Source organism: Camelus ferus, chromosome 1 (genome assembly GCF_009834535.1).
Source record: "Camelus ferus isolate YT-003-E chromosome 1, BCGSAC_Cfer_1.0, whole genome shotgun sequence".
NCBI classification, from domain to species: domain Eukaryota; kingdom Metazoa; phylum Chordata; class Mammalia; order Artiodactyla; family Camelidae; genus Camelus; species Camelus ferus.
Window position 1 is genome coordinate 72,074,254 of NC_045696.1, and position 21,499 is coordinate 72,095,752.

Consider the following 21,499-nt stretch of genomic DNA (forward strand, 5'->3'; position numbering starts at 1 on the left):
CCATTTTGCCCCCAAGGAGACCTTTGGCAATATGTGGAGACATTTTTGGTTGTCATCACTGGGGATAGGACGGAAGTGCTACTGCCATCTATTGGATAGAGGCCAGGGATGCTGTTACTGCTATAATGCATAGGACAGCCATCCCCATACCCCCAACAAAAAATTATCTGGCCCAAAATGTCAAAAGTGCTGAGGTCAAGAAACACTGATATACATTGAGTAATATCTGAATACTTATGAAATAGTCAGGCATGCTTATCTACATTATCTCATTTAAGCTTCAGAAACCCACTGTGAGGTAAGTGATATTTTTCTTGCCCTGAAGGGTCCTTTCATTGGTGATAGAAGCAGGATACAAAGCTTGGACTTACTTCTATAGGAAATTTTTATTATGTAAGTATTCAGGATGCAAGCTTTTTTCTTTTTCTTTTTTTTTCTTTTTAGGCTATCTTTGGTATTACCTGGTGTTTTTTCATGGACAAATATTCCTGGCATTTGAAATATATAATTTATTTTTAATTATTACAGATCTAGAAATGGCCATTGCCTACTGGAATTTAGTGCTTAATGGAAGATTTAAATTCTTAGACTTATGGAATAAATTTTTGTTGGTAAGTTCATGTTTTCTGCAGTTTGGTGTTTTGTCTAAATTTTTGCTTTGTTTGAAGATAAGTGAACATTTTTAAGCATGACTAACTCATCTCAGAGCATGTAATGGACACAGAAGAGAAATTTGATTTCCAGAATTTCATTACATAAGTTAGTTTTGCATTCTTACATTTAGCATCAACTGGACTTTTTTTTGAAACTCTTTAGTGATTTGGATGTTCTTTGTTTATTTTTTGAAAAATAGGAACATCATAAACGATCAATACCAAAAGATACTTGGAATCTTCTTTTAGACTTCAGTACAATGATTGCAGATGACATGTCGAATTATGATGAAGAAGGTAATGAAAAGTTTTGCCCCACCAGTTTTTTTTTGTTTTTTTTAACCTGTCTTTTATCACACACTCTGGAACTTCTTGACTACTGTTTTTCTTGGATTGCCCTCTTCTGAACTTTATTTGTACTTCTCTGAATGTATGAAATGCCTTCATCCTCTTTACCTAATCTGTATTGTTTCTTTAAATACCAACTCATTATTCATATCTTTCGGAGAGGCATGAGTAATTTTCATCCATGTTTTAGATTTTCAGTTTACTTTAAGAACTTGATCTTTTCTTAATGTACTTTTATAGTACTTATATGTATTTTTTTATATTCTTATCCGTCTTGTCTGTGAACTTGATTGTAAACTCCTTAAATTTAATGACTTTGTCCAAGTGGAAATGAACTTTAGTTGCCTTCTGTAGCACTATTAGCATTCAGAAATATTCACTGATTGAATGCTTTTCTGCTGTTCCTTCATGTATGTATAAAGATGTTTCTGCCATCCACTATCAGCACATATGCTTTTGTTTTTCTGGGAATGGCAGTATTTACATTGATTTCTTCAAACATACTTAACCTAGTCCCCCCTGAGAATTAGCAGCTAGTTTTTGTGAGATTTTTGAATAGAGGTATTCTCTGAAAAAATCTCAATTAACCGTGGCCTCATTAAAAGTGTCCTGAAACTATTTAATCTAACCACAGATATTGTTATTTCCTTTTCTTTGTTTTCATGATCGTGTATTGTCTTCCTTAAAAAGTGAGAAATCACTGATAATTGTGCTTTCTCTTAGGCCTTACACAAAACTGGAGAACTTCTGATTTGGAGGTTGGCATGCATAGAGAAATGCAGATAGGCAATTTTAAATCTTTTAGTGATTATTATTATGAAATAGGATAGAATTTGATCCTTGCTAATTTTCTTTGTAAGATTGCCGCAAAATGCAAAAAGGTTGTTAACTCCAACCTACTGTGCTTTCAGCACTGGCAGCATGTCATCATAACAGGGTAAGATTTTATCAAATTACTTCAGTGGTCTGACCTCAGTGGCCTTCAGAAAACCATGATATTATTGATTAATTACCAGAAGAGTTATTTTTTCCTCATTCAAGGAATGATCAAGTGTTGGAATAATAGAGCAGAGAGAATACAAGGAGTATTTTAGGTAGAAACTGTAGAATTTTGGAAGTCCTATCAGTGGGAATACTTAAAAAGATATACTTTAATGGTCATGCGGAAAATATTTTAAAAAACAAAGGATTCTATTAAAATGTTTGCCTTACTCCTGCTTTTCTTTCTTTTCTTCATCCCATTTTTTCCCCCAGGAGCATGGCCTGTTCTTATTGATGACTTTGTGGAATTTGCACGCCCTCAAATTGCTGGGACAAAAAGTACAACAGTGTAGCACTAAAGGAACCTTCTAGAATGTACATAGTCTGTACAATAAATACAACGGAAAATTGCACAGTCAATTTCTGCTGGCTGGACTGAACTGAAGATCAATCCTCCCAATTCAGACCGAGGGTTGAGACAAAACTTTAAGGATACATCTTGGACCATATCGTATTTCATTCTTCTAATGGTGGTTTGGGCTTGTCTTCTAGTCTGGGCCGCTCTAAACATTTATTATTCCAACATTGTGGATTTCATCTTATGTCTGTGGACCATCCTAGTTTATCTTCCCATAAGTCTTAGAAGCTTTATGGTGATTATTTTGAGGTTTCCATTCTTGCATATAAAGCACAATGCTGTCTTCATCGGAAAACAGTTTGGCATAAGAATTAAACGTATGAACATCACAAACAGTTTATAAAAACTTCTTAAATATATGCTTTGGGCTAGTTGCAAAGACTATGCTGATAGCACTTCCAGTGAGAGTGATATATTTAAGTGTACTGGATCTGGAATGGTGTTTTGGTTTGGTGGGGGCGGGTTTCTGGCAAATCACATGTATTGTTAACATGAGTAGAGTATCTGAAGAAAAAAAATGTCAAAATAACCAACGTGAAAAATTTTTAGGATAACTTGGTGTGCCTACCCCAAAATTTTATTGTGTTTCAGACCCTCGATTTTGAAAGGTTCCACAGAACTAGTCTGCACTTACCTTACCCGTGTTTATATAGTTGTTCTGCAGGGGCTTTTATTTAGAAAATGTCTGCATAATGTTAGATTCTACTCCTGTCTACATTATGCACTACATAATTGGATTTCATTATGATTTTGAAATGCTTATATGCCTGTCAAGTAAGTTAAACTATTTAATTTGTTTTGAATGTTTTAGATTGCTACATAATACAATACTCTAAATTTAGGCATGAGGGTTTATTTTTTGTTTTTTTGTTGTTATTTTGTTTTTTGGTCAGCGCACTATGGAACACAAATGAAATTCTCTTAATTTATAAGAAGATAGTAGGAATTAAATTTTCAAAATGGTTGTAATGAGCCATGAAGTTCAATTCTTATAGGTACTGCTCTTTCAGACAAATAGTCCATTTTTGATGACTTCTTATTTTGTTGAAATTGCTTTAACTGCTAATCACTGTGGTTGCCAAATACTTCAGGAGCAAAGATTTTCAAACAAGCATGCACTTAATGCACAATACCAATCTGGCTTCTATTTTCATAAATTATTTACAGTCTCTTTACTGTTTTTGTTTCACTCATTAGCTCACTTCTCACATCAAGGCAGAATTCTATCTTGTATGTATTTTTTTCTCTCATTACAAGACCCATGAATTGCTTTCATGCTGAAAATGCTCATTTCTCTGTTCACTTCCTGATATGAGAAGAAGGGTTTATTGCTTTTTTACACATTTCTGTAAGGCAGGTTAAAAAAACGTAAAACTTCAGTTATTGGATGACTGTGGTTTTTAAGCAGGAGTAGATTTTTCTTGGTGTATCCAGGCACTCTCTAAGGTGTAATGCTGAAATTATCAAAGAAATGTACTTCAGAATAGCAGTACATTATAATTAATGTAGATGTGGAAATGATTTTAAGAAACAATGATATATTAAAACTACTTTTTATTTACACGATTTTGAAATTGACTAGAAAGCTTTCCCCAGATACTATATTAATATTCCAATCATAACTTTAATTCAAGAATACAATTTTACCAAAAGAAAATTTTGAAAATTTCTATTCAGTTTATTGGAATTGGTTATTTAAAAAAAAAGAAAAGAAAAAAGAATCCTGCTGGTTTCAGTATTTCCTGATTTCATATTTGTAAATATTAAGAGGAACTTCAATTATGAGAAATTTTAAAAAGATATATATATAGATATATATATATGTACTATTTTGTTTCCTGTCTTGAAGATTTTGAGTTATGGTATTGTTTTCGGATTGATTAATTCAAGTATGCTGTGTTTTGAAATGAGATCGATTAGCTTTTTTCCCCCAATATAAATTGTTTTTCATAAAAGTCTAAGTATTAGTTTGTGGCCTAGTGCCTTGGGTTTTACAGATTTTTCCTTTTAAATGCAAGACCTTTTCAACAAAATAGTGTTTGTCATCAGTTTGGTACTAAACATTTATAATTACTGTGTAATTATAAACGAAAATTACATAAAGCTTTGAATATAATTATGTAGCATAAAAGTTAAGGTTGTTCACTCTATGATGGCATCTTAGAATTAAACAATACTATTACTAGGGCTGAAAAGAGAAGACTGAGTTAATGTGGTGTGATTATTCTGAGGCTAAGTGTCTGGTTACAGGAAATATTTTGTACTAAAAATTGCTTACACATAATGGCCGTGTGTGTGTGTTTGTGAAAGAGAGAGACTGATGGAGAGAGAGGGGTTGAAAGAGGCATACATGCTCACACACACATACAAACAACTTGAATTGCTTTAATTCATTAGTGTTTCATTCTTTATCCTGGTAACCTCCCCAAACTGATTCTTTGTTTTAAACTGAACCGCAGGTACAACATCCTTTTTGCCAAATGTCAAAACAGGTACACTTTAAAATGTAATGCTTTTTAAATAGTAAAGTGTATAAATTAGAGGTGCCCACATATAAAAATACTTGAGATCAGGATCATCTTTAGTGACTATCTGCATATCTCTGTAAGTTCAATTGTGTTTCTTACAATCCCTGTCATATTACCAACAGAGGCAATAAAATTCAGTGAAATTGCCATGACTAAATCTTTTCACATATTATTTCAGTGTAATATTTTTAAAGACTAGAATATACTGAAAACTTTTCCAGGAAGGATAATTATTCATGGAAAGAGCATTGTAATGGCAAGTTTTGGGGAGAAAAGATATGCCAAGTCATGTTTACTACATTTAAAATGTTTACAACTATACTGGGCTGCTTTATTTAATTAACAGTACTGTAGTGTGTAATAGGCATTGTAAGTATGTGTTCTTCATTAGACTTTTAAAAAGTCTTAATGAGAGGAAGTAAATTAAATAAAATAACATGGGGAATCTTTTATATAATACACTTATTGGGGAATTCTTATTTAAAGCAAGGTATACTATTTTCTTTTTCCTCAGAAAGACTTAAGTGAATGAAGTGTTCATCTATTTTTTATTTGATGATAATCAAGATTGAGTAGTTGTAGCTAGTTTAATGTGCACTTTGCTTAGATTTTTAAAAACATGTTACTATAAAGACTACGTATTGTAAGCCTTCTGTAAATTTTACATATGAATGACAGGAGAAAGTTAAACCTAATGAAAGAATTTTGGAATGAAAAAGGAAAGTGGTGCTGGAGGAGTTTATATAGTTCACAAAGTATGCCTTTGTAAACCTGAATCAACTTTTAGCAAGAATTAATTTATGGAGTTCTAAATGTTAAATTGTGTATATTTAATAGAAAATACTTAATTTGACACCTCAGCAATTTTCTTTTAAATGTTACTTTATACTTTTAACAATATGATTTATATTGAATACAGAGATGTTTTGATAAGATTTTATCAAATTTGATAATGTAATGATAAAATGTTTTTAAAATGTGAACTATTTAACATTTATCTTAATAACTGAGGACACAATAACAATTGTGATTTCTACATAATGTGATGATTAGGGTTCAAATTATGGCTCATCATTTAATTGGTTATAAACAAGTATATTTCTGAACTCTACTTGCCTCCATTTTTACAATCATATAGCAATAATTTCTATCTTTATAGAAATGTGGTGAAGTTGTATATTATGATACCTTTACCTTTGATTTCTGAAGGGGAAGGGATTTATATTTTCTAGCTGATAAATCTGAAAATTCCTAATAGTACAAATCCCCCTTTCCAGGTTTATCCTTTCTGTTTGTCGCCATTTTGGTTAATATTTGCTTGATTTGTACCTGATTCTGGAGGCAGATAGTCCTGTTTTTGTTTTTTTTGTGTGTGTGTTTTTGTTTTTGTTTTTGTTTTTTTTTTTGAATTCATACTGCAGTTACATAAATGGTTTTACCAGAGCATTCTTGCCATCTATTTTATTTACTGACTGTTGGGTAATTGGCATTTCCTGTTGACCAGCTCATTTATTTGACAACTTTCCACTAGGCTCAGTGTTCTGTGTTAATGTGTTTTTTTACTTCTCTTGGTTGGCCTTTTAAAAGTCTGTTATAAATAAGGAAATTATGATAAAAGGTACACATCCTGGAATTCCTAAAAGGTAATGTCCTTATTTATGGAATTTTTAGGACAGATTACTTGGGGAATCATTTTATAATTATCCATTTAAAAATTGAGTTTCTAAAAAGTATTTTTAATTTAAGTATATCCAAGTTTTTCTTACAGGTATTCCTTGCATATTTTCAGTTTACCTTTTTTGTATTTGTGCAGGAATCAGTGTAGCTTGTAGACCATTGGTTTTCAAGGCTGCTATGTTTCATGAGGTTGAAAGCTTTCTACTTTATCTCTTGTAGGTTATTGGCACTTCCCACGAGGTTTGGTTTGGGGAAAAGTGTTTGGTAAAAAAAATTTTTTTAAGTGGCTGGCTTAGAGGGAATATTAGTTCTTCGGCAGACTTTTCAGTGGAGTGGAAAGAGATGGAGTCAGACTGAAATTAAAGCAAGCCTGGATCATAGAAGGTAGCACTGCTTTGAAAGGAAGAATCCATCAAATAAATTGAAAGCAAAGAAGAATTTTGAACCAAAATAGTTAAAGCAAAGCTTGATTTGAAACAATGAAAAGTTTGAAACTTACCAGAGGCAGCATGTGAGTGGCTTCATAAGCAAAGAAAAGAAGGAAACAAAAAAGGATAATATTCATCTTATATTTAGAATGTTTGTATGTATTTAGGTGCATGTTTAATATAACTTCACTTAACATTTTATTTCAGGTTATGAAATGTTGAAGAAAACTTGGGCAATACAAAATGCAGTTTCTACAAAAAGGAATGCTACAGGGTATGTTTAGGAGAAAACAAAATGGCTGAGGGGAAATGTTAATTTAAGCTGTAGTCAATGACTTTATCACATAGTTACATGATACATAGCTTGCAGAGCAATATTTGATCATAAGGTTTAGAGGTGTATGTACTTGGAATCCTTTGAAAATAGCATGTTTAATTTTCAATGTTCTTAATCCTGAGAGTATGTTAGAATTCATTGTATTGAAATTATATGAAATGAAAGCCAGAACTTTAAAATAGTTACTACTAAGACGTTGTTGTAATGGTACCCAACAATAACAACAGCTTTACTGACGTATAATTTACACAGCAGAAAATCCACCCATTGTGAGTGTATAATTCAGTGGTTTTAGTAAGTTTATAATCCAGTTTTAGAAAATGTATGTCAGCCCGTAGAAGTTCCCCTCATGCCCCGTTTGTAGTTAGTTCCCTCTTTTACCCCAAGTCCTAGGCAAAAAACACTGATCTGTTTCTATAAATTTTCCCTGCCTAGAAATTACACGTGCATAGAATCATACAATTTGTAGTCTTTAGTATCTGGCTTCTTACGTTTAGCATAATAATGTTTTTGAGGTTTATCCAGGGTATAGCATATCCTTGCACTTACTGCTGTTAGTTGCAATATAGTATTCCATTGTATGGATATACTACATTTTGTTTATCCATTCACCAGTCAATGGACATTTGAATTGCTTGCATATTTTGGTGGTTATGAATAACAATGTTGTGAACATTCCCATTATATCATTGTGTGGACATATGTTTTCATTTCTTTTAGGTAGATTCCTAGGAGTGTAATTGGCTTTTTTGGAAAAAAAGGGGGGAGGGAGGTAATTAAGTTTATTTACTTATTTTAATGGAGGTACTGGGGATTGAACCCAGGACCTTGTGCTTGTTAAGCACACACACACTCTACCACTAAGCTACATCCTTGTCCCCTGGAAAATTTAACTTTCTGAACTGCCAAACTTTTCCAAAGTTGCTGTGCCATTTAAAAATATTCCCACCACAGCGCACAAGGATTGCAGTTTCTCTGTATCCTTGTGAATGTGTTTATTATTATTGTCATTGTAGTAGATATGTATTTTAAGTGTGCAGGTTATATATATCTAGCTATCATAATTCATGTGTCTGTTGGATGTGCAATTTAGATGAGTATATGGTGGCCTGAGGGATTGCTGTAAAATTACTTGCTATATACATATTCCTACTGGAAGGTAGTATTTTCTGTAGCCAGTGAGGGTAGTTATACCTTTCCAATGGGCATTCCAGTCCCTTAGTAAACTCTGGTGAGGAGATTAACTGTGTAGATGAAGAATGATGCTGATGGGTGTTGCTATTGTGGGCACCATGATTATTAAATCTATCCAGTTAGTCTGTGACTGGTGGTAATACTTAAAATGTTGCATAAGTAATTGAACAGATATGTCAGTCTCATTAATTTTCCCAGAACTCTTTTGCTTTGAGAAATTAATTTCTTAAATTTATAAAACTTTGGTTGGTATTGTTTAGTTGCTGCTAGCTACCTGTGCTGTTATACATAGTGGACATTGGAGTAGTGCTTATTTTATTTTTAATGGAGAATTTAAGAGATACACAAAAGTAGAATCATAGAGTGAACCTACTTCAGCACAGTTAATTCATGGCCAGTCTTGATTTATCTATATGCCACTAATCTTCCCAACTCTGATTTATTTTGAAGCAAGTCCCACGGAGAAAATAGTTTCATTTATAAATATTTCAGAAGGTATGTTTAAAAGATAAGGACTCTTAATATTATTACCACACATAAATGTTAACAATTTCTAAATAATTATCTAGTCAGCATTTTTAGAAGTCTAATAATGTATTTTTCCAGTTGTCAGATTTTAAGTAAGATCCATATATTGCATATACCACTGTAAATTCCTTTTAACCTGTGGATTCCTATATGTGCCTCTCCACAGCTTGGAATTCATTTGTTTGAAAATGCAGTGGTGCAGTGGTTGTGTTAAAAAAGTTTAATTTCTATGCAATTTATATTTAAGGTGTACTTAATCAAAAAATGTATTTTAACTTGAAAATATTTTGAGTTAATGAAGTGTGGTACAGACAGCCATAATAAGTATATCAACAGACATTCCCTTAAAAACATAATGGGACTTGTATTTAGAATATATAAAGAACTCTTACAACTTAATAGTAAGACAGCCCAATTTACAAATGAGCAAAGGACTAGAATAGGCATTTGTCTGAAACAGATACACAAATCGCTAATGAACACATGAAAAAATGCTCAGTGTCATTAGTCATAAGGGAAATGCAAATCAAAATCACAGTGAGATACTGTTTTACACCCTCAAGGTGTTTTACACCCTCAAGGATTACTTTTAATAAAAAAGTGTTGAAGAGCACATAGACAAATTGGAACCCTTGTACATTGGTGGGACTGTAATGTGGTGCAGCAGGTCTGGGACACAGTTTGACTGTTCCTCAAAATGTTAAACAGCATATGAGCCAGCAATTCAACTCCTACAAATATGAGAGAATTGAAAACAGTATTCACACTGCAGTCCCTGGTAACCACCATTTTACTTTGCGTGTCTCTGATTTTGACTATTTTGGATGGAATCACATAGTATTTTGCCTTTTATCATTGGTTCAAGCTTCATGTTGCAGTGTGTGACAAGAATTCATTCCTTTTAAAGGCTAAATAATATTCCATTGTAAGTATCACATTTTGTCTTGTTTATCCCTTTCTCTGTCAGTGGACATTTGACTATTGTCAATAATGCTGCTATGAACATAAGTGTGCAAATACCTCTTTAAGATCCTTCTTTGAATTCTTTGGATATATACCTAGAAGTGGGATTCCTGCATCCTATGGCAGTTCTATTTTAATTTTTTTGAGGAACTTCTACACTGTTTTCCACAGCATTTGCACAAGTTTATAATCCTGTCAGCAGTACACAAAGGTTCCAACTAATCCACATCTTCATCAACACTTCCTTCCTTCCTGCCTGCCTGCCTTGCTTCTTTCTTTCCCCTATTTTATATTCGCCATCCTAATGGATATGAGGTAATATCTCATTGTCGTTTTCAATTGCGTTTCTCTGAGCACCTTTTCACATGCTTGTTGACCATTTCTATATTGTCTTTAGGAAAATATCTATTCAAGTCCTCTGTTCATTTTTGAATTGGGTTATTTGATTTTGTTGTTGTTTTTGTTGTTGAGTGGTAGTTCTTTTGATTCTAGATATTAAGCATGTGGTCTGACATCAAGTCCAATGTTTCCTTACTGATTTTTCTGTCTGGATGATCTATCCATTGATGAAAGTGAGATATTGAAGTCCCCTATTATTATTATTGCATTGCCTCTATTTCTCCCTTTAGGTTTTTATAATATTTACTTTATATAAAAACAGTTTTTGTGTGTGTATGGAATCTTTAGGATTTTCAACATGAAAGATGGTATCTGCAAATGTAATTTTACTTCTTCCTAATTTAGGTGATTTTTATTTCTTTTCTAATTGCTCTGGCTAGGACTTCAAATACCATGTTGAATAGAAGTGGCAAAAGTGCTGAGGTAATTTTCTTGTATTCCTAGTTTACTGAATTTGGGGAGGGGGAGGTCAGGAAAGGCTGTTCAGTCTTGTCAAATATTTTTCTGCATCAGGATGACCATGTGGTTTTTGTTCATACTGTTAACGTGGTGTATTAGAGTGATTTTCATATGGTTCACATCCTTGCATTCTAGGAATAACTCTCACTTTTTCATGTTGTATAATTCCTACTGAAACTCTCCACAGAATGTTACACCTTGTCTCTTTAAGCCCCTTTACTGCTGTTTCTTGTCTGTTGCAGCAGTATGACCTTATCTAACTACTGCTTGCACTGAATGTGAAGGTTTACTCAGGGAAACAAGAAAAATTATTGAACCAGATATTCAGATACTTTTTCCCCCCCAGGCTTGCTTACAAATATGTAACTTGCTTAAGACATGACAGAGAGTTTAGCTCACTGGTTCACAAACTTTAGTGTATCTGAGTTTTTTAGTTTACTTATTTTTACATGTAACCACCTAGTCCTACTTCTAGAGATCCAGAATTGATTCAGCAGGGCTGGAGCTCCAAAAGAAAAGGAGCCAGCAGCATGCAGATCTAGCAGAGAAGAATATTCTATGCAGAGGCAACAGCAGTTCAAATTCCCTGAACTTGGCAAGTTTGAGGAATGTAAGGGAAGGCAGTGAGGTGGCAGTACAGTGGGTGAGCATCAGAGTGCCATGAGATGAGAAGAGAGGCAGGCAAGAGTCATATCACATATGATTTTATTTTATTTTATTTATTTTTAAATATGGATAACTTTTAACACAATAGTTCATTTTATTTTGTTTGTGGATTTTTTTTGTGTGTGGGGAGAGGTCATTAGGTTTATTTATTTAGTTATTTTAATGGAGGTATTAGGGATTGAACCCAGGACCTCGTGAATGCTAAGCACGTACTCTTACCACTGAGCTATACCCTCCCCTCCCATATCACATACAATTTGATGAACTAGCACAAGAAGTCTGAATTTCTAACTGCAATGAGACATCTTTGAAGATTTTAGAACAAGGAAGCAAATTTTTTTGAGTTTTGCCTTTAAAAGATGATACTGGCTGTCCTATCTCAGAGAATGGTTTCCAGAGGCTTAGGAGTTACTGTCTAGACTAGAGATGATGCTTGTTTGAACTAGTATGACAATGATAGAAGAGAGGTGGGCAGATTAGGGATATATTTTAAAGGTGAGGTCAAAGAACTTAATGATAGGTTGTATGTTGTGGGGCGAAGAAGGAAAAATGTCTAATGGGAACTGTTGTGTGGACGATGGTGTCATTTACTGTGATGGGAAACAATCGGATTAGAAACCAGGGGGAAATCAAGGATTCTGTTAAGGTTAGACATGAATGTTTCTTATTTTCCTCTCAAAATAAACAAGCCAAAATAAATAATGCTCCAAAGTATAGCCAGATACATTTACTGTGTCATCAAGGTGCTATGAACATTTTTGGAAGGGACAATTTTGCATTAGATCTGAGTGCTGTACATTTTATCCCAGGAAATGAAAAACTGGAAGATTCCTGCCTCCCCAGTGTGATAATCCAAACTGCACACATTTTTTTAACTAATGTGTGTGTGTGTTCTCAGTCAAGTGAAGGAATAAGAAAGGCACAAAGAAGAAATGGAATAAATAGAAAATAGCAAGATGGAAAGTTTAAATACAAATATATTAATAATTATATTGATATATTACATTGATATATCATGGACTAAACACTTCAGTTAAAAGAGGTTTTTGGAGTAGGTAAAAAGCAAGACATAATAAATGCTTTTATACAAGGCTCATACTTTAAATATAAAGACACAGATGGGCTGAAAGTAAAAGGACAGAAAAAGATGTACCAATTTACATATGCATATTTAAAGTAGTGTGGCTATTTTAGCATAAGATAAAGTAAAAAAGGACGTTATATTGATAAAAGGATCAATTCATTGAAATACAATCCTAAATGTGTATGCACCTAGTAACAGCTTTAAAATGTATGAAGCAAAAATTGACAGAGAAATGGGCAAATCCACAACTATGGCTGGAGATTTTACTACTCATTCAGTAATTGATAGAAGTGACTAAAAACCACACACACACACACACACACACACACACACACACACACGAATATAGATTTGAAAATCACTATCAGTAGCATAATTGATGTTTATAGAACATTGCATTCAGCAATTGTAGAAACATTCTGTAACTGGTCCTACACATCCTATACTGCACCTGGGATTTCGATTGGGATTACACTGAATGTGTAGATCAGTTTAAGGAAGAACTGACATCTACAATATAGAGTATTCTTATCCATGAATATAGAGTATCTCCATTTATTTAGTTCTTTGATTTCATTCATTATATCCTCATATAGGTTGTGTACATATTTTGTTAGATTTACACCTAAGTATTTCAGGTTTGGGGGTGATAATGTAAATGGTTCTGTGTTTTTAATTTCAAATTCCACTTGCTCATTGCTGGTAAATAGGAAAGTGGACCTTTGTATATTAACCATTCTGCAAATCTGATATAATCAATTATTAGTTCCAGGAGGTATCTGTCAATTCTTTTGGATTTCTTCAGAGATTATCATGTCATCTATGAACAAAGACAGTTTTATTTTTTTCTTTGATTGTCTTACTGCATTAGCTAGAATTTCCAGGGCAATGTTGAAAGGAGTGGTGAGAGGGAGTATCTTCGTCTTATACCTGATCTTAATTGGAAAGCTTTGATTTCTCACTGTTTAGGTATGTTAGCTGTAGGTTTTTGTAGATATTGTTTATCAAGTTGAGGAAGTTCCCTTCTATTTTACCAGATGTTGTATTTTGTCAAATGCCTTTTCTGCATCTGTTGATAAGATCATGTGATTTTTCTTCTTTAGCCTGTTGTTTATATTAATTGATATAATTTACATACAGTACTGTATAAGTTTAAGGTGTACAGCATAATGGCTTGATTTTAACTTCATTAATGGATTTTCAAATATTCAATCAGCCTTGCATAGCAGGAATAAATATTGGATTTGATTTGTTAATGTATACATTTTTCACACTTTTATAAACTTGTTTAGTTGAACAGATTTGACTTGTAACATTGTGTAAATTTAAGGTGTACAGTATGTTACTATGATATATTTATATATTGTAATGTAATTGTAGTGATTTATCACATTACAAATTATAGTACAATATTACTATTTATATCCGTTATACTTTGCATTAGATCTCTGTGGCTTATTACTACTCATTACAAGCCTGTATACTTATTTAGTTCTTTGATTTCATTCATTATAGCCTCATATAGAGTGTGTGCATATTTTGTTACATTTACACCTAAGTATTTCAGGTTTTGGGGTGCTAGTAACACCATCAGTTTTATCCCCCACTCCCCAGGCCCTGGTAACTACCATTTTACTCTCTCTCCTTTTAAAAATAGGTTTAACTTTCTTATGGTCTACATATAAGTGATATTGTACAGTACCTGTCTTTGTCTGTCTGATTTGTCTTGCTTAGCATATTGTGCTCAAGGTCCATCTATGTTATTGCAAATGGCAGGCGTATCCTGTTTCTCATGGCTAAATAATATTGTGTATGTTTTTTAAATCCATTCATCCATTGATGGGCATTTAGGTTATTTCCGTATCTTGGCTATTGGGAGTGATGCTGCAATAGCCATGGAAGTGCATATATCTTGTCAAAATCCTGTTTTCATTTCCATTGGGTATATACCCAGAAGTGGAATTGCTGGATCACATGGTAGATCTATTTTTAATTTTTTGAGGAACCTCCATATTGTTTGCTATAGTCATTGGACTAATTTACATTCCCACCAACAGTGTATGAGGGTTTCCTTTTAACTATACTCACAGTGCCTATTTTCTCTTGTCTTTTTGATGATAGCTATTCTGACAGGTGTGAGGATATATCTCATTGTGGTTTTGATTTGCGTTTCCCTGATGATTAGTGATGTTAAGCAACTTTTCATATGGTTGTTGGCTATTTTGATGTCCTGTTTGAAAAGATGTCTACTTAATTCTTCTGCCCATTTTAAAATTAGGTTTATTTGTTTTTAAGTTGCATGAGCTCTTTATATATTTTGGATATTAACCTCTTGTCTGATACATGGTTTGCAAAATTTCCCATTCTGTAGGCTGTCTTTTCATTTTGTTATTTTGTTCTTTTTGCTGTGCAGAAGCTTTTGAGTTAGACATAGTCATTTTTGCTTTTATTGTTTGTGCTTTTGATATCATGTCCAAAAAATTGTCACCAAGACCAATATTGATGACCATCTTCCCTACATTTTCTTCAAGGATTTTTATGGTATCAGTTCTTAATTTTAAGTCTTTGACCCATTTTGAGTTATTTTTTGAGTAGTGTGAGATAGAGGAACCACTTCATTGTTCTGTATGTGTTCCTACAGTTTTCTCAGCACCATTTGTTGAAGACTATCTTTTCCGCATTGGGTGCTCTTGGCTCCCTTATAGAATATTAGTTGGCAATATATGTTGGGATTTAATTCTGAGCTCTTTTTTCCATTGGTTCCACTGGTTGATATGTCTATTTTAGTGCCAGTACCATACTGCTTTTATTACTATGACTTGGCAGTATGGTTTGAATTCTGAAAGTATGATACCTTTGGCTTTGTTCTTTTTTCTCAGGATTTCTTTGGTTATTTAGGGTCTTTTGTAGTCTTATGCAAATTTTAGGATTATTTCTTCTATTTCTGTAAAGAATGTCTTTGGTATTTTGATGGGGATTGCTTTGAATCTGTAGATGTATTTGGGTAGTATTTTACAATATTAATCCTTCCAATCCATTTACATGATATGTCTTTCATCTGGTTGTGTCTTCAATTTCTTTCAGCAAAATCTTGTAGTTTTCATTGTATAGGTCTTTCACTTCCTTGGTTAACTTTATTTCTAAGTATTTTATTGTGAATGGGATACTTTTATTTTTCAGATATTTCATCATTAGTGTAAAAGAATGCAATCAATTTCTATATGTTGATTTTGTATCCTGTCACTTTACTGAAATTGTTAATTCCAACAAGTTTTTGGCTGACTCTTTGGGATTTTCTATATATAAGTTTATATCATGAGCAAATAGTGACAGTATTCTTTTCTGATTTGGATGCATTTTCCTTCTGTTTTGCTTAATTGCTCTAGCTAGGACTTGCATTTGTACATTGAATAGAAGTTGTGAGACTGGGTATCTTTGTCTTGTTCCTGATCTTAGAGGAAACACTGTTAATTTTTCTGCACTGAGTATATTAGCTGTGGGTTTGTCATATATAGCCTTAATTATATTGAGGTAAGTTCCTTCCACAACAGATCTGTTAAGGGAGTTTTTTTAATTGTGAAAGAATGTTGAATTTTGTCAAGTACTTTTTCTGCATATTGAAATGATTATGTGATTTTTACCTTTCATTTTATTGATGTGATATATTACATTTATTGATTCACACATTGAAACATGCTTGCATCCCAGGGTAAATCTCACTTGGTCATAGTGTATAATGCTTTCAATGTGTTCTTGAATTCAGTTTGATAATATTTTGTTGAGAATTTTTGCAGCTGTATTTATCAGAAATATTGGTCTTTGGTTTTCTTTTCTTTTCTCCTTATCTGGTTTTGCTATCAGGGTAATTCTGGCTTCATAGAATGAGTTTGGAAGTGTTCCCTATTCATTGATTTTTTTGGAAGATTGAAGAAGACTGGTGTTAATTCTTCTTTAATCTTTGCTAGAAATCTCCAGTGAAGCTATCTTGTCCTGGAGCTTCCTGTGTTGGGAGTTTTTTTGACTGCTGATTCAATCTCTTTAATTATTTTTGATCTATTCAGATTTTCTGTTTCTTCCCATTTCACTCTTGGTAGGTTGTGTGTTTCTAGAAATGTATCCATTTGTCTAGGTTATGTAATTTGTTGGCATATAATTGTTCATAGTACTATCTTTTGATCTTATGTGTTTCTGTAGTATCAGTTGCAATGTCTCCTCTTTCCTTTCTAATTTTAAGTCTTCTCGTCTACCTAACGGTTTGTCAATTTTGTTTACTGTTTCAAAGAACCATCTCTTAGTTTTGTTTATTCTTTCTATTGTTTTCTTGGTTTCTATTACTTCCATTCTGATCTCTATTATTTCATTCTGCTAACTTTGCATTTCATTTGTTCTTTTTCTGGTATCTTTAAGGTAGGTATTTCTTTCAGATCATTCTAATTTTTAAAAAATATTTATTTATAGGTTTTAAACATTCCTCTGTTTTTGCTGCATCCCACAATATTTGATGTGTTGTATTTCCATTTTCACTTGTTTTGAGATAATTTTTAATTTCCCTTTTGTTTCCTTCTTTGACACATTGGTTATTTAGAAGTGTGCTGTTTAGTTCCCAAATATTTCTAGATCTTCTTACTTTCTTGTTGATTTCTAGATTCATACCAGTTTGGTTGGAAAAGATAGCTGGTATGATTTAAGTTTGCTCAAATTTGCTGTTTTTTTTTTTTTTCCCTAATCCTGGAGAATGCTCTATGTGCACTTAAGAATGTGTATTCTGCTGCTGTTTGCACAGTGTTATGTATATGAGTGTTAAGTCCATTTGTTCTAATGTGTTGTTCAATCCCAATGTTTTCTTAATGACTTTCTGTCTGAATGATTTGTTCCTGATAGTGGGATATCAAAGTCCCCTACAATTACTGCATTGTAGTCAATTTCTCCCATAAGGTCTGTTAATATTTGCTTAATATCTTCTGCTACTTGGATGTTGAGAGCACATATTTTTAGTATTGCTTTATCTTCTTTATGTATTGACCCTTTTATCACCATAAAATTCTCTTCTTTGACTTTTGTTACCACTTTTGGCTGGAAGTCTATTTTGTTTGATATAAGTATGGCTACACTGACCTTTTGGTTTCCATTTGCTTGGAATATCACTTTTCATCTTTCACTTTGAGCATGTTTGTCTTTAGAGCTAAAATAAGTCTCCTGTAAGCAGCATATAGTGGCCTGGGTTTTTTTTTTAATCCATCTAACTACTCTGTGCCTCTTGATTGGTAAATTCAATCCATTTACATGTCAAGAGATTATTGATATGTAAGGATTTACTACTGCCATTTTATTTTGCCTTCAGGTTATTTTCTCTCTTCATTTCTTCTTTTTCCTGTTTCCAAGTTGATGGTTTTCCATGGTGACTTGTTCACTCTCTCCCTTTTTTTTGTTTTTGCATCTACTCTAAGTTTTTGCTTTGTGGTTATCATGAAATTTACATAAAACATCACATAGATACAATAGTCCTTTCTCTGTTAATACCAACTTACTTACATTTGCCTATGTATGTTCCATCCTTTTACTCTTCATTTATATTTTTGATTTCACAAATTATCTTTCATGCTGTGATTTTTTTTACCAAGTTTTAGTAGCTGTATTTTTAAAAAAAATTTTTTATTGTAGTATATTTGACTTAAAATGTGTTAATTTCTGGTGTACAGAATAGTGATTCAGTTTTTCATACATATATACACACACACACATATATATTTATTCCTTTTCATATTTTTTCATTACAGAGTATTACAAGGTATTTAATGTAGTTCCCTGTGCTATACAGTAGGAACTTGTTTGTTTAGTTTGTATATAGTAGTTAGTATCTGCAAATCCTGAACTTCCAATTTATCCTTCCACCCCCTCCCCTCCCCTGCTCATAACCACACGTTTATTTTCTATTATCTGTGAGTCTTACTTGGTTTTGTAAATAAGTTCATTTGTTTCATTTTTTAAGATTCCACGTATAAGTGATGTATCGTATTTTTCTGACTTCACTTAGTTCGACAGTCTCCAGGTCCATTCATGTTGCTGCAAATGGCATTATTTAATTTTATTTTTTTATGGCTGAGCAGTATTCCGCTTTTTGTGTGTGTGTGTGTGTGTGTGTGTGTGTGTGTGTTTACATTCCACATCTTATTTATCCATTCATCTGTTGACGGGAATTTAGGTTGGCTATTGTAAACAGTGCTGCCATAAATACTGGGGTGCATGTTACCTTTGGAATTAAGAGTTCCCTCTGGATATATGCCCAAGACTGGGATTGCTGGATCATATGGTAAGTCTATTTTTAGTTTTTAAAGAAATCTCCATACTGTTTTCCATAATGACTGCACTAAAACTAGATTCTCACCAACAGTGTAGGAGGGTTCTCTTTTCTCCACAGCATCTCCAGCATTTATTGTGGACATTTTAATAATGGCCATTCTGACTAGTGAGGTAAAACTTCATTATAGTTTTGATTTTCATTTCTCAAGTAGTTAGCCATATTGAGCATTTTTTCATGTGCCTATTGGCCGTTTGTATGTCTTCAATGGAAAAATTGCTTATTTAGGTCTTCTGCCCATTTTTTGATTGGGTTGATTATTTTTTTGTTACTGAGTTTGTATATTCTGGAAATTAAGCCCTTGTCATTTGCATTGTTTGCAAATACTTTCTCCCATTCAGTAGGTTGGTTTTTCACTTTGTTCTCTTTGAATGAAAAGCCAGGAAAATGTCCTGGCTTTTCATTCAGTTTTCTTTGCTGAGCAAAAGCTTATGTTTAATTAGGTCCCATTTGTTAACTTTTCCTTTTATTTCTGTTGGCTTGGTAGACTGCCCTATGAGAACATTGTTAAGATTTATGTTAGAGAATGTTTTGCCTGTTTTCTTCTAAGAGGTTTATAGCGTCTTGTCTTATGTTTAAGCCTTTAAGCCATTTTGAGTTTATTTTTGTGTATGGTGTGAGGGAGTGTTCTAACTCCACAGATTTTCATGCAGGTGTCCAACTTTCCCAATACCACTTGCTGGAGAGGCTGTCTTTTCTCCATTGTACATTCTTGATTCTTTGCTGAAGATTAATTGACCATAGGTGTGTGGATTTATTTCTGGGCTCTCTATTCTGTTCCATTGATCCATAGTGTCTGTTTTTGTGCCAGTATCATGCTATTTTGATTACTGTAGCTCTGTAGTATTGTTTGAAGTCTGGGAGGGTTATTCCTCTACTGTTTTTCTTTTTCTTGAGTATTATTTTGGCATTTCTGGGTCTTTTGTGGTTCCATGTAGATTTTAGGATTATTTATTCTAGTTCTGTGAAAAATGTCCCAGGTAATTTGACAGGAATTACATTAAATCTGTAGATTGCTTTGGGTAGTTTTGCCATTTTAATAATATTCATCCTTCCAATCCAAGAGCATGAGATATCTTTCTACTTCTTTAAATCACCTTTAATTTCTTTAATCAACGTTTTATAGTTCTGTGTATAAGTCTTTCGCCTCCTTGGTCAGGCTTAGGTATATTATTGTTTATGTGATTTTAAAAGGGATTTTTAAAAACTTTTCTGATATTTTATTGTTAGTGTAACAAAATGCAACAGACTTCCGTATGTTAACATTGTATCCTGCAAATTTGCTGAATTCATTTATTCTAGTAGTTTTTGTGTGGAGTCTTTAGGGTTTTCTCTATGTATTATCATCTCATCTACATATAGTGACAATTGTATCTGTTCTTTTCCAATTTGGATGTCTTATTTCTTTTTCTTGTTTGATTGCTATGGCTAGGACTTCCAATACTATGTTGAATAGAAGTGAGAATGGGCATCATTGTCTTGGTCCAGATTTTAGCGGGAAGGCTTTCAACTTTTCACCATTGAATATTATGTTGGTTGTTGGTTTGTCATAAGTAGCTTTTATTAGTTGAGATATGTTCCCTCTATACCCATTTTGGTAAGAGTTTTTTTCATAAACGGTGTTGAATTTTATCAAAAGCTTTTTCTGCATCTATTAAGATGATCATGTGATTCCCCCCCCCCCTTTTGTTGATGTGGTGTCACATTAATTAGTGTATGTTGAACCATCCTTGTGTCCCTGGGATGAATCCAACTTTTAAATATAGTGTATAATTTTTTAATGTATTTTTGGATTAGGTTTGCTAATATTTTGTTGAGAATTTTTGCATCTACATTTATCAATGATATTGGCCTGTAATTTTCTTTCTTGGTAGTGTCTTTGTCTGGTTTTGGTGTCAGGATAATGGTGGCTTCATAGAATAAGTTTGGGAGTTTTCCCTCCTCTTCAATCTTTTGGAAGAATTTAAGAAGTATTGGTATAAATTCTTTCTATGTCTGGTCAAATTCCCCAGTGCAACCATCCGGTCCTGGGATTCAGTTTTGGTGGAATCTGTTTCTGGAAACTTGTCCATTTCTTCTAGGTTGTCCAATTTGTTGCTGTATAGTTGTTCATAGTAATCTCTTAAGTTTTTTGTTTTTTTTTGTTTTTGGTATTTCTGTGATGTTGGTTGTAATTTCTCCATTGTCATTTCTTATTTTGTTTATTTGTGTCCTCTCTTTTCTTCCTGGTGAGGCTGGCCAGAGACTTTTTAATTCTGTTTACTGTTCCAAAAAGCCAGCTCTTAGTTTGACTGATTTTTTCTTACTTAAAAAAAAAAACAACTCTATTTTATTTATTTCCTCCCTGATATTTATTATTTTTACCCTTCTGCTAACTTTAGGTTTTGTTTGTTCTTCTGCTTCTAATTCTTTTGGAGGGTAGGTAGGTTGTTTATTTCAGATTCTTATTTTTTGAGAAAGGCCTGTATTAATTGAACT

General features: G+C 33.0%; 1 protein-coding gene across 3 annotated transcripts in view; it reads left to right on the forward strand.

Annotated features, from left to right (window-relative positions):
* DCUN1D1 (defective in cullin neddylation 1 domain containing 1) overlaps window positions 1–5,085 on the forward strand; it is a 30,801-nt gene extending 25,716 nt beyond the window's left edge. For 2 of the 3 annotated variants that reach the window (XM_032483605.1, XM_032483609.1), the window contains exons 5-7: window positions 445–611; window positions 854–950; window positions 2,256–5,085. In XM_032483605.1, coding sequence (XP_032339496.1) covers window positions 445–611; window positions 854–950; window positions 2,256–2,335 — 344 coding nt within the window. In that variant the 3' untranslated portion in view covers window positions 2,336–5,085. The remainder of the gene's footprint in view (window positions 1–444; window positions 612–853; window positions 951–2,255) is intronic. The other variant, XM_032483612.1, reaches the window with a different exon arrangement.
* The last annotated feature ends 16,414 nt before the right edge of the window (window positions 5,086–21,499 follow it).